This window comes from Carassius auratus, unplaced genomic scaffold (assembly GCF_003368295.1).
Source record: "Carassius auratus strain Wakin unplaced genomic scaffold, ASM336829v1 scaf_tig00216839, whole genome shotgun sequence".
Classification (NCBI taxonomy): domain Eukaryota; kingdom Metazoa; phylum Chordata; class Actinopteri; order Cypriniformes; family Cyprinidae; genus Carassius; species Carassius auratus.
The window spans coordinates 10861-25288 of record NW_020528760.1 but is presented as its reverse complement, the minus strand read 5'-3'; the positions used below and the strand labels follow the sequence as shown (position 1 = coordinate 25288).

General features: G+C 39.2%; 1 protein-coding gene across 1 annotated transcript; it reads right to left on the bottom strand.

Annotated features, from left to right (window-relative positions):
• Nucleotides 1-8860: 8860 nt before the first annotated feature.
• On the bottom strand, nucleotides 8861-9523 carry LOC113099035 (single-pass membrane and coiled-coil domain-containing protein 3-like). Its single transcript, XM_026264087.1, has one exon. It carries the CDS (start codon nucleotides 9521-9523, stop codon nucleotides 8861-8863), a length of 663 nt encoding a protein of 220 aa, XP_026119872.1.
• Between the last annotated feature and the right edge of the window lie 4905 nt (nucleotides 9524-14428).

Here is a 14428-nt window from a genome sequence, read left to right as displayed (position 1 = left end):
CAAATCTGTACTTCGGAGGCTTGATGTAATACAGGCTAAAGCACTGAGATTATGTTTAGGAGCAGTTAAAACATCACCAGTGTGTGCTCTACAGGTGGAAGCGGGAGAAATGCCATTGAACATTCGACGTAAACAATTGTTAGTAAATTATTGGGTAAATTTAAAAGGACACAGAGATAGTCATCCAACTAAAAGAATACTACAAGATTATTGGGAAAGGGAGAGAGCACAAAAGTTTAGTTTTGGGTGGATAGGAGATGAGGCAACGAGAGAATTGGGGGTATATGAAAAGGAATTCTGCCCAACAGTAACATGGCCTGATACACCGGTATGGAAGCTAGAAACAATGGAAGTTGATCTTAAGTTACTTCGAGTCAAAGCAGTAAGTAATAGTACAGACCTGGCAGCGGAATTTTATATTTGTATAATATATTCTATATCGGAGATATAGATTTTAAATATAAAGAGTATGTTCAGATTTATACAGATGGATCAAAGGATCCAGAAACAGGAAAGACTGGATCTGCAGTTTACATTTTTAATCAAAGAGGTGAGATAAGCAGACGAGCAACAATTGATCTGAGTGTGTATGCAGTTGAATTATACGCTATTATGATAGCATTAGAATGGATTGAGGAAAACAAAATTAAAAAAGCTTTGATTGGAAGTGATTCAGTGTCAGCTTTATACAGTCTCATGACTGGTATATCTAATAGCCATCAGGATTTACTTTATTCAGTATTGATAATGTATACAAGAATGAAGGAAAAATGCTATGAGATTCAACTGACGTGGATTCCTGCTCATACTGGCATTGTGGGTAATGAGAGAGTGGACAAGTTAGCTAAACAAGCTGTTAAAAAAGAGACTATTGAAGTAAATATTAAGTTGTCAAAGTCTGAAGGAAAGAATGTATTATGGAAAGAAGCCATTAGAGAATGGCAAAATCAGTGGGACAGGGAAACTAAAGGGAGACATTTGAATGCCATTCAAAATAAAGAATGGGTTGGGAAGAATAGGGGAGGGAATAGAAAAGAAGAAATAGTTATGACACGATTAAGGATAGGTCATAGTAATCTGAATAGCACATTACACATGATAAGAAAGCACCCAACTGGTTTTTGTGGTTGTTGTCAGGTTGCAGAAACTATAGAGCATGTGTTGTTGAGTTGCAAACAATATGAAGAACAGAGGAAAAATATGATGGAAGAGTTAGGAAAAGTTGGAATAATAGGGACAGGAATGAGGGAAATACTGCAAAGTGAGGAGAATGAACAAAGCAGAGGAAATATTTAAGTTTTTTTATCAAGAACAGGTCTTATGAGAAGAATATGATGTAAATGGATATTAAAGGAAAATAAATCCGGAAGATGGCGGTAGTGCAACAATAATGGATGCAAGCTGCCGATAAACCCTAAAGAAGAAGAAGAAGAAGAAGAAGGAGTGAGATGTGTTTGGGGACTAACAGCATGGCATACCACTCTTAGAGTCCAGACTGAGAATTTTCTGCTCAGTCAATGTAAAATTTGGTGTTTTGTCTATGTTTTATTCATGGGAATTTTTGGCCTGTGTGGATTCACATATGGTATGATGTTGATTTTTGTTTGCTTGTTTGTAGAAGGACTCTTTAGTCCTTCCTGATAATATCCAGAAAGATTGTACTTCAAAAGGACTGTTTAACCCCAGGACACCTTACTTCTATTCTCCTCGGTATCCTCTGGGTCGATGTACAAGGACAAAAGTGTTGTTGCTTACTTTTGGGTACTTGAGTACAGCAAAAGAACTTTGTCATTTCTGCCTATCCAGATAAGAACTTTTGCACTACTTTTGTAAATAATGTTGTTGATGCGTGGCTTTTTCCTTCTTTTTTGAAATGCTATGACTCTGGTTATTATATGTGGGATTTCCTATCATGTACTGATGATCATATGTATTCTTTACCTCTTTCTTTTGGAATAATACTCACTTGTGCATCCATTTCTTGTCTTTTTGAGTATTTGAACTAACACAGACCATAGCCGGTGGTTCCCTCCCTAATTTAAATCTTGTGCCAATTAGTCTGTGTGTGAATACTAGACAAATTGTTACAAACGTTCAAAGTCGACACTCAGAGGCTGTGTTTCAAATCACACCCTACACCCTCATTCACTACTCCCTACTTGAGTTTACTAATATAGTCCACCTGACAGAGAGAATGAACACTGAGTGAATTCAGACACTGATCAACAGCTGCTGATAACGAGCAGAATCACTGAAGAAAAGAGAAACGAGGCAAACACAAGAACTACAACTGACTTCAGCCACAGGTTTAGATGAAATCAACTGAAGATTTAAACAGCTCAACAAACAGCTTTACCAGCTTCACTCATTACTAACCAGACTGACTTTATTTCTGTCAGATCAGAGAACAGAGATCAAAAGATCTTATTGAGAATTACAGAGATTTAGATGATGATGTTTTACTGTTTTGTTTGACGTTACCATTGTGGAGATCAGTGTTTGCTTTAGTTGACCCTTGACTTTTCAACTTTAAAGTTTTGTTTGATTGCTGTATTTGTGTTTTTAAGATACATCTGTTATAGCAACATTTATGTTGGTGGTTATGTGATTATGACTGGTTCTATTAGCAATTATTAACTATGCTGACTTAAAGTGTTGCTGGAATCATTTGTAGTCTAGTTATGTGAAAATGTTCAACAGTGTTCATTTTCTGTAGTATCAATATTCAATAAGAGAAGGGACAGAATTGATGGAGAAATAAAAGAATGTTTGTTCTTATCAATCTATAAACAAAAATAACAGATTTTTTTTTTTATGCTGACTTTTTCGCTATAACAAGTTCCAAGAACACATCGTTACAGCAGGCAAAAAAAAAAGAAACCTTAGTGTTGGTGGGTCACGGTTCAAGAGCCCAACCAAATTAAACACTGATCTCCATCATGGTAGTGAAAAAAACACCTAAACCTCTTTAACTCTAAATAAGATCTTCTGTAGACATCTGACAGAAATAACGTCATTCTGGTTAGCATTGTGAAACTGGTGAAGCTGTTTTAGGAGTTGTTTAATCAGATCTTGAGAGATTTGATGTATTCTTAACTTTATTTTGGGGTGAACAAAGCAAGTTCACAGAAAGAAACAAGGGGCAAAAAAGTTTGATTATGCAGAACGTGCAACATAGCCTCTGGCCATCCGATCTTCTAGTTCCTTCATAGACACCGACTGCATAGTCTCCCGATCGCACTTCTTCTCCCACTTCATAGAGAGAGTGGAAGTACTCCGCTCCATGTTGAGCTCTCGCTTCATAAGGAAAGTCAAAGTGTGGAGATGCAAATTCCCGTCTCAGTCTATTAGAAATGATTAGGCATGCTGAAAAACACAACAGCATGAGACTGAAATCCAGCAGCAGAGCTTTGTAATAAAACCAGAAACAGACTGAATGAATCAGAGCAGTAATAACTGGAGACTCACGATCTGTTTGCGACTCGAGCAGATCTGTGTCTGCTGTCGGTTCTGCTCTGGAGGTTTGTGGAGGCTCCTGCAATGGCTCCGGGTCAGACACACAAGGACACACTCTGGTTTTGATGACTGATCGTTTAGCTAGATAAAACCCTCCTTCTTCATGTTTTACTTCTATCAATTCAATGCCTGTGCTGAATGAAAACTGTCATTTCTATTTAATAACACACACATCAAACATTTGAATGGTTGTATATCATTGTTTTTTGAATTTATTAAAATGCATAACCGTTTTTCAATATTGATAATAATCAGAAATATTCAAATCAGCATATTAGTATGATTTCTGAAGATCATGTGACACTGAAGACTGGAGTAATGATGCTGAAAATACAGCTTTGATCACAGAAATAAATTAAATTGTATAATATATTCACAAAGAAAATAAATATTTTAACTGATAATAACATTTTTTACAAATTATAATTTAAATATAATTCAAGGCTTCAACATTGCCTTCCTTGTTTTCTAATACTAAATTAAACAAATGCATTCATAACATATCTGTGTAATATACAATTAGTTGTGTATTTTTTATTATATAAAACAGGTGGCACCTTTCCCCTCGCTTTTCTTCTCTGTTATATCAGTTATTATACTTCACACCTATGGGCAGTAAGCAGAATGAACAATATATCTGTTAGACACAAAGCAGGACAAAATTACTCGATTAAAGGAAAATCAAAAATGCTTACCATGGATAAAATTTATGATGTGGGAAAGCATATACAGTGCTTGCATAATTTTTAGGCTAGTCAATATTCTGATCATATTTTTTAAGCACGTTTACCAATTCCAAACCACATCAATCACTATTAATTTTGTCTACAATCATATATCTTTTAATTATATAATCAATATGAACTGGAAGTGAAAAATGCTCACTGTTGCTCCAGAAGGAAACACAATGCATTCAAACTTTTGAACAGAATGAAGATGTGTACATTTATCTTAATTTGCCTAAATATATTTTTTCATTTAGTGCTGCCCTTCAGAAGCTACAAAAGATACTTGAATGTTTCAAGACAAAATAAGTTCAATTTACACTGATCTTCAAATTCAAAAAGTTTTCACCCCCTTAATGCATCGTGTTTCCTTCTGGAGCATCAGTGAATGTTTCAACCTTCTGTAATAGTTGTGTTTGTGTCCCTCAGTTGTCCTCAGTGTGAAAAGATGGATCTCAAAGTCATACAGTCATTGTTGGAAAGAGTTATACACAGAAATGCTGAAAAAGCACAGGATTTGCGGGACCTAAGGGATCTTTCTGAAGAACTTTAGGCAGTCCAGGACAAACAAGAGATTCATGAACAACTATCACAAAAAAAACTGTGGATCATTCAGCTAACAAGACTCTAGATTAAGTATTAAGAATCTAGATTACTAGATTAAGTATTAAGAATCAAGTATTTAAACTATTGAACGGGTTATTTTTATAAAGTCAACTATTATTTTCTCTTGGACAATATTTTTTATGTGAAATATCTGATTAAAAAGATATAATAAAAAATTTTACTAAATAAAAAATAAGATACATTTTGTTTGATTCCTCTTTCGTTAAAATTTGTAACATTTTGTAGATTCTGCAAGGTGTATGTAAATATTTGACCTTGTGTGTGTGTGTGGGTGTGTACAGTGTGTGTGTGTGTGTATAGAGCATGTGTGTGTGTGTGTTTGTGTGTGTATATACAGTCTGTATACTGTATGTGTGTGTGTGTGTGTGTGTGTGTGTGTGTATACAGTATGTGTGTGTGTACAGTATGTGTGTGTGTGTGTGTGTGTGTGTGTGTGTGTGTACAGCATGTGTGTGTGTGTGTGTATATACAGTGTATATACAGTATGTGTGTGTGTGTGTATATACAATGTGTGTGTGTGTGTGTATACAGTAAGTGTGTGTGTGTGTGTGTGTGTGTATACAATGTGTGTGTGTATACAGTATGTGTGTGTGTACAGTATGTGTGTGTGTGTGTGTGTGTGTGTATACAGCATGTGTGTGTGTGTGTGTATATACAGTGTATATACAGTGTGTGTGTGTGTGTGTGTGTGTATACAGTATGTGTGTTTGTGTGTGTGTATATACAGTGTGTGTGTGTGTGTATACAGTAAGTGTGTGTGTGTGTGTGTGTGTTTGTGTGTGTGTGTGTGTGTGTGTGTGTGTGTATACAGTATGTGTGTGTGTACAGTATGTGTGTGTGTGTGTGTGTGTGTGTATACAGCATGTGTGTGTGTGTGTGTGTATATACAATGTGTGTGTGTGTGTGTGTGTGTATACAGTATGTGTGTTTGTGTGTGTGTATATACAGTGTGTTGTGTGTGTGTATACAGTAAGTGTGTGTGTGTGTGTGTGTGTGTGTGTGTGTGTGTGTGTACAGTGTGTATGCATGCATGTGTATATATGGCAATAACATTTTTGTCCATATGTAATGTTTTTTTGTTGTTATTGTTTGTTTGTTTTCTAGAGACAGTGATAAGGAGGAAACTGTCTTTAAGCTGTTGAGTCAGAAGGAGGCCTCACATTTACCTCAAAAACAGCATTACAGAGGACTGCTGGTTTCGTCTGGTCAGAGGAGAACTGACCCCAACTGAGCCTGGTTTCTCCCAAGGTTTTTTTCTCCATTCTGTCACCGATGGAGTTTCGGTTCCTTGCCGCTGTCGCCTCTGGCTTGCTTAGTTGGGGTCACTTCATCTACAGCGATATCATTGACTTGATTGCAAATAAATGCACAGACACTATTTAAACTGAACAGAGATGACATAACTGAATTCAATGATGAACTGCCTTTAACTATCATTTTGCATTATTGAGACACTGTTTTCCTAATGAATGTTGTTCAGTTGCTTTGACACAATGTATTTTGTTTAAAGAGCTATATAAATAAAGGTGACTTGACCTGACTTGACTTGATTACAACTAGAACCAACTCAAGCACACAATGGTGACGCACATTTATAAGAAGGTTCCCTGTGATATAAACACTTCCCTGTGGTAATTATTCAGATTATTCTCTTTCTCATTGTGTAGTATTGGTTTAAACAGTTAGTTCACCCAAACATGAAAATTCTGTCACGAATTACTCAGAATTCATCAAAAATATCTTATTTTGTGTTCCAAAGATGCATGGAGGTCTTACAAGTTTGGAACAACATGAGGCTGAGTAATTAATGACAGATTTTTCATTTTTGGGTGAACTTACCCTTTAAGCTTAGTGAATAATATGTACAGGAAGCACTAGAAGTAGAGACTTGTACTGCTTGGGGTAGTGTTTTAAATACACTTTAATTTTGCTTTTTTGTTCAAAAATTATTGAAAGGGAAGAAAAGATGCACAGTGGCACATCTTTTGCATGTTTTTTGTAGTAATTTAATTGTTTTAATATGAATATTGTTTTAATAGAGTGTACAGTACAGTAATTGTCTGTACATCTATATCAGTACTTAAACTTTTGGTTTTCTAAGAGCTTCATATAACAACTTAACAAAAAATACCAGTGGCGTAAGACAGTAAAATATTTGATTATCTATTATGTAAGATGCTTGTAATGATTGCTTTAATGGTATTAATCATTTCTGCTTAAATACAGTTATAATCTACTTATATGATTTGTATTATCCGGGAACTGTACAAATACTGTGGTATATGGACATTACTTTTTTATTTGTAAGAAATATATATATATATATATATATATATATATATATATATATATATATATTATACTTTTGATTCTGTATTCTCTTTGTCATGAGTTCTTTACCACAGCAACACCTGACACACATAAATAGTTGTGTTAACTACCGTCATCATTTAGAGAATTTTGCAGAAACCTATTTCTGTATTTCCATATTTTCCACTGAAGTAACAAGTAACTATTATGAGGTAACTTTCAATCCTGAATATATCCATGTATTATAGTGGCCTCTCAGTTTATAGATGTATAGAGAGCCAGAAATGTTAATGATGAGGAATAACTTGTGATAAATCAGCTACATTTTTCTTACAAATATCAGGGAATTTATTGTTTGTAGATATTTACTTAATATATTCAAAATATTGAATAGTTAATTTCTGTCATTAATTGTAAACTTATAGACCACACAATTTGACTAAATGACAACCTTGGGATGTTCTCAGTCGAAGTGAGCTGAATTAATAGTGGCATATAATTATAAGATAAACTAAATCTATAAAATAATGAAAGGTTGAAATAATGAAAACACTACTGGAGGAAAATTGCAATGATTTATCAACACAAACTTTACTGTGCTCTCTGAGAGAAGCGTGTCTTCATGAGTTAGCTCTACATGTTTTCAGATAAGATGGTGATGTAGGCTTCCACTTCACACAGAATGTCATTGTAGGAGTCGCAGGGCGTCTTCAGAACGGACAGTACATCTTCCACCAACTGTATGGCTTCATCCAGGCTCTTTTCTCTTGATCTACACAGAAGCTCAGTGATTCTTGCACTGCTCTGTAGTAGATCCCCCAGAGCAAATGACAGAACAAGCTGAAATTCATTCTGTTCCACTGGAGGCATCACCCGCCCCAGATCACTGTTTGCCAGTCGAACAGCGACTACAGGGCCGTAGACATTCCCCAAGAGTCCCATGGTCTTCTGATGCAGATCCTTTATCATTGCAGCCTTGTCCTTCAGTGACACTCCAGGGAAGACAATCTGCTCATAAAGATCATGTTTCTCCTTTTGGACATGTTTGTTCTCCTTCTCAGAAACATCCAGGATCTGGCTCATAACATTTCTTACCCTGGTGCAGTTTTTCTCAATGCTTTCACTCTCATTTGCTTCCACTGCAGGGGAAGGGCTTTGATTCAGGTGAGTGTCGAGTATCTCTAAAAGCCTGTTGGTGATCTTGAAGTATTTGTGCACATAGTGGTGGAGGGTCTGGGTGGACCTTATCAGTTCTCCTTTCTTGAGCTCGTCTTTCTTGCCAAAGAACACAGACAGCATTCTGGTGCCTTCTGTTGGTCAAGAGGAAAGCACTTGCATTTAGCAGCACATCAACACAACTGTTATTTGTTGCTTCCTGAATACATCCCACTACTGATTTAAAAGACCAAATTTGATTGAAACATTTAGGTTTTGAACATTTGCATTGAAAATGTTTATTTTGTATGAAAAACACTATAACTGGTTAATGTTTTTAAACCGTTTATTTTGTTGATTTCAGAGACTGTAGAAGACAGATTTAGATACAGCATTTAACAAAGACCTAAGAGATTTGAATGCATGTCTTTTATCTGAATACATAAAATATAACAATCAGGAAAGAAATACATCCACAATAGTAAAATAGGAAAATACCAGTTAAGATTGTGGATGTAATTTTCTGCTTATTGACCCATCTCAAGTCTCATCCTGACATAGGTTATACTATCCTGATATTTTTCAGACGCTGGCCTGAATTCTTCCAAAGCCCTGTCATACTCTTCCAGGGCCCTCTCCAGTTGATCACGTTCAATACCTCCTAGAATGGCGCTAATAATCATATCGATCCCCATGAATAACACCCCAACTACAACAGTAGCCATAATCCCTGTTGCAATTATACCGAAGGTCAGTGTAATGTTTGTCAGAATGTATCCATTTGTAATTAGCCAACCAACGGCAATAACGGCAGCAGAGCCTGCAACACCACAAACTGCACCAACACTTCCTGATAATAGTTGATAGTCAGGAACAGACAGAGACATTTTCTTCAGTTTCTCATACAGTGTCGGTTCCAGCTTCGCCTTCATCTTCTGGTCAATCTTCTCTACTTCTGCCTGGATCTCATGTATGCGTTCAATGATTACATCACAGTTCTCCTTCACAGTAGCTTTCTCATTCAAGGCGACTGGCCTGAAGGACAAGCCTAAGTGTTCCTTAAGAGCCTCAATGAGTTGGTTGGTGGCTCGGAAGTTGTTTTTCATCAGTTCTCGAAGCTCTTGGCTTTTGCGGATAAGTCTTTCCCTTCTTTCGGGAATTCCAGGGTAGAAGAGATCACTCCAAGACATGTTTCTTTATATTAGGGTCTTGAAATAAAAAGAGAAAAATAATTTTAACAACACTGATGTATTACTGTGATAAATAAAATTGAATGAGACTCCATACTTAGATTATCTGTATGGGGAACTGTGCGCCACACGAACATTGCTTTCACTGATAAGATAAGTGATGCATTCACAAATGTCTTTCAAACCATTGTTTGATATCAGTGGATGTGCAATCTGTCTTCCCACATACTACTTGAGCAGTGCGTTTTCATTTCGCTACTTATGTTAACACAGAGCGGTACAAAGCTCAGTTCCTGAAGGGCCAGAGTTTAGACACAAACCAGAAATTTAGCTTACAAATAAGCCTGAAGGACTTCATTAGCTGGATCTGGTGTGTACTCTGCAGATCTGTGGTCCTCCAAGAACTGAGGCTGAATCTGAAAGCACCCCCTTTACCCTTAAATAGGGTATTATTCAAACCCATAGTGCACTGAAATAATGAGTGTACAACCGATGTATGCTCAACAGCTAGAGAATACCCATAATGCACTGTGAGAGTCGCAAACTGAATGAAGATGGCATCTGCAGCTGAATCATACATTCATCCATTTTACAAACCTCTGGTCCATGGAATACAGTGCAATATCATGCAGGTATAAATGGCTTTTTAATTGATTATTAAATTGTTTAATTAACCCTCTGGAGTCGATTCACGTTTATACGCATGATGAGGCATTTTCTCCTGATAACCCCGAAAAGAACTTCAATTACACTTTCAGTTTTGATCGTACAGATAAGAGCAATACATCAATCAAATCTGTAAAGGGTCTACTTTTATTTGTATACAGACATAATAACAACAAAACTTTGAGCATTTATAAAATAAAGATAATAAACAAGGTGTGCTGTCTGCAGCCTTGGTCTGCGGTGATCTTCATTTAGAAACGCGTCATTAAAATAACCTGTAAAGCTCTATTTGGACGGGACTAGTTTTACAGGGGGTCGTTAGAGAAATCTGTGTTACACAGACGTACTCAGTGATTTTAATCCCGTCCGAATCTGCCACGTCTGTGTTTTTCTCACACAACCTCTGATAATTCCAGAGCAAATTACCTACTGTCTTTCAGCAAACTCAGTGATCCTCTGAGAAAACTAATCCCATCCGAATGCGAATGTCTGTGATTGCCGGTGATATTTTATTCCTTATGTGTTTTGGCCAACGCGATTTACTGTAGATGATCTTACCACGGGCATGTTTGATATATTTGCTTACCCGCAAAGAAATAATAATAATAAAAAAATAAATAAAATTAAAATAAAAAATAAAATCAAGAGCTAGATGTAAACTGTTAAGACTGGCAATTGTAATATCAGCATCAGGTAAGATTACTCACATTCATTTATGCACTCAGTTACATAATGTTTTAATTACAGATGTACCTTTATGAAAATTAAACATGGGTTTAGCCTAATACAAAAAAAAAAAAAAAAAAAACTAGAAACATGTTAAACTAAAGAAACCACAAATAAACATGGTTTTGCTATACTAGCCATTTAGTATTTATTGTGTAATAATACTAATTGTAATCATTCCTAATGACTATATGCAATGCACGCATACAGAGCGAGTGATCTCTGTGACGCCCAGTTGCACAAAACAGACCCTCCCACCTCTGTAATAAACATGGAGATGTTAGTCCCGTCTGAATTGGTGCATGAAAATCGCAGACGTCAGGTGGTAAAACTCAAACATAGTTTAGAAAACTAGTCCCGTCCAAATAGGGCTTAACTCTGTAAATACTCAACAAAGAGACATAAGAGATATATCTATAGAAAGCTTGACGTGTCTACTTTTAAACTAAACAAGTGCTGCCAAAAAACAAATATTCTGTGATAAACAATGCGATGTCTTTTTTTAACCTCTCCCTTCATTATATCTAATGCGACCACGCCCACGCGCTGAACGTGGTATTGAGATTATAATGTTGCACTTGAAGCTCACTGTCACTTGTGGTGAAGTCTGTGTGTTTCGCGTCTGCACTGATTAGTTTGTGTTCCATTAATTGTCTTCAGCAGCAGCTGTCACTCATTACTCTCTCCCTATATATTGGCTTGTCTCACGTCTTGTGTTTGTGAGAGTGTTGTTTCATGTCTGGTAACTGTTCTATGCTTCTGTGTTGTTCTGCGTTGGATGTCCGTGTTTTTCCCTGGAACCTCATCCACTCATCGCACCTCCACAAGCATCACCACTTACCTTCGGCTCTATTACCCGCAGTTCCTGTGCCATCCTCTCCTGCTGCCAACTCACCATCACCATCCGGATTACTCACCGTCTACCCACCATCTTGGATTGTCGTCTTCCCAGCATTGTTTTGTACTCTTGTTTGTTTGTTTGGTTTTCATTAAATTGTTTAACTCGCACTTGTTTCCAGCTCCTCCTTCACCCAGTCATCACAGAACGCTCTCACCACAAAATGGAAGCGAGCACCACCTCTTTAACTGACTTTATTCACCACAGCGTCAAACGCATGGATCAGCAGCAGGAGAGCATCTCTAACACCGGACGCGCTATCCAAGTGCTGGTGGCCCAGGTGTCCGAGCTCACCCAGCAGATCCATCAGCTCACCTCTCCCACTGCGCCCATTGGACTCCCCAGGATCACTTCCGGCCAGAGCCGCAACTTCCAGAACTTCCAACTACTCCTGTGAGCCAGCTTTCTGCAGAACTTTCCTAAATAAGTGTTCCATCCACTTTGCCTTACAGCCCTGCACCTTCGCCACTGAGGAATCGAAGGTTGCGTTTACGCTGACTCTACTTTCCGGCAAGGACGGCGTTGTGGGAGAACCAACATCCGTGTTGCGCCTTGTTCCACACCCTCTCGGAGGAGATGAGGAGGGTCTTCGATCGAGCCGCGGCCGGCAGGGAAGCCGCCCACCAGCTCTCAGACCTACATCAAGGGACCTCCTCGGTCACGGATTAATCCATTCAGTTCCGCACCCTGGCGGCCGCGTGCCAGAGGAACGAGGCGGCGCAGTGGGATCGATTCCTGCATGGGCTGGCCGACCGTGTTCAAAAGGAGATCTACCTCCTCGAGCTGCCCCCCACACTCGACGGTCTCATCGACCTAGCCCTGCGAGTTGATGCCCAGATTAATCGTCTGGGTCGACAGACCAGTCCAACACGCCATCCCATCTCTCCTGAAAGGGGCCGCTCGAGTCGAGAGAACGCGGTCGGTCCCGTCCATGACCACGAACCCATGCAGGTGGGTAGAGCTCGGCTGTCCCGGAGGGAGAGAGAGCAGTGGAGGTCCCAAGGACTATGCTTGTACTGCGGAGGCTCAGGACATACCATCTATTCCTGCCCATACTTTCGGGTGGGATCTCCGCTGTGAAGTCCTGAACAACATCATCGACTCTCCTTCCGGTGAAACTGCGGTGGGAGAATCACACACATGACTGTCATACCCTTCTGGACTCCGGAGCCGAAGGTAATTTCATCGACTCACTCCTTGCACGTCACCTGAACATTCCTGTACTGCCTGTGTCTCTTCCCGTCCATGTCACTGCACTCAACAGCCAGGAACTGCCTCACGTCACCCATTACACTAAACCCATCACTCTGCTCACTTCAGGCAATCATTGCTAAACCATATCCTTTTTTATCATGGACTTCCCCATAGCTCCCATTGTTTTAGGTCACCCCTGGTTAATGAAACATAATCCACGAGTGGATTGGGGTTCCAACACAGTCACATTGTGGAGTGAAAGTTGTCATGAGTCTTTCTGGTTTCTGCTTGTCCTGTTGTCCCTGTCTCTGTCTTTCAGAAGGAGAACATGGTATTATCAAACGTGCCCGCAGAGTATCTGGACCTGAAAGAGGTGTTCAGTAAGTCCCGTGCTGCTTCTCTTCCTCCACATCATCCCTACGACTGTGCCATAGACTTAGTGCCAGGTAAGTCTCCACCTAAAGGCAAATTATACTCACTTTCTATTCCAGAGAGGGAGGCCATGGAGAAATACATTTCTGATTCCTTGGCATCTGGGTTCATCCGCCCTTCCTCTTCTCCAGCGGGGGCAGGATTCTTTTTTGTGGGTAAGAAGGATGGTTCTCCGAGACCTTGTATTGATTACCGAGAGCTGAACAACATTACGATAAAGAACACCTATCCATTACCACTCATGTCTTCAGCTTTTGAGAGGTTACAGGGAGCATCCGTATTCACAAAATTGGATTTACGTAATGCTTATCATTTGGTCCGCATCAGGAAGGGGGATGAATGGAAAACCGCCTTTAATACCCCGAGAGGGCACTGTGAATACTTGGTGATGCCGTTCGGGCTCTCCAACTCGCCAGGGGTTTTCCAAGCACTCGTTAATGACGTGTTGAGAGATATGGTAGATCAGTTTATATATGTTTACCTGGATGACATACTGATTTTTTCTTCATCTCTCCAGGAACACGTTCAACATGTCAGACGAGTGCTCCAGAGGTTACTTGAGAATGGGCTTTTTGTCAAGGAGGAGAAATGCGTATTCCATGCACTGTCTGTTCCCTTCCTAGGGTATATCGTCTCGTCCGAGGGAATACGTATGGACCCTGACAGGGTTAAGGCTGTGATAGATTGGCCATCTCCAGATTCCCGTAAGGCCCTACAGCAGTTTCTGGGGTTTGCCAATTTCTATCTGCGTTTCATTCGCAACTTCAGCCAACTAGCCTTACCTCTGACAGCTTTGACCTCTCCCAGTACTCCGTTCAGGTGGTCGACGCAGTTGAGACTGCGTTCACTAACCTCAAAAGCCGCTTCATTTCGGCTCCCATCCTTGTTGCCCCTGACCCCACACGGCAGTTCGTGGTGGAGGTCGACACATCAGAGGTGGGGGTAGGAGCAGTGTTGTCCCAACGTGCTGCCTCGGACGATAAGGTACA

Bases quoted from the DNA above. Each gene is read 5' to 3' on its own strand.
- LOC113099035 (XM_026264087.1), bottom strand. From the start codon at position 9,523: ATGTCTTGGAGTGATCTCTTCTACCCTGGAATTCCCGAAAGAAGGGAA.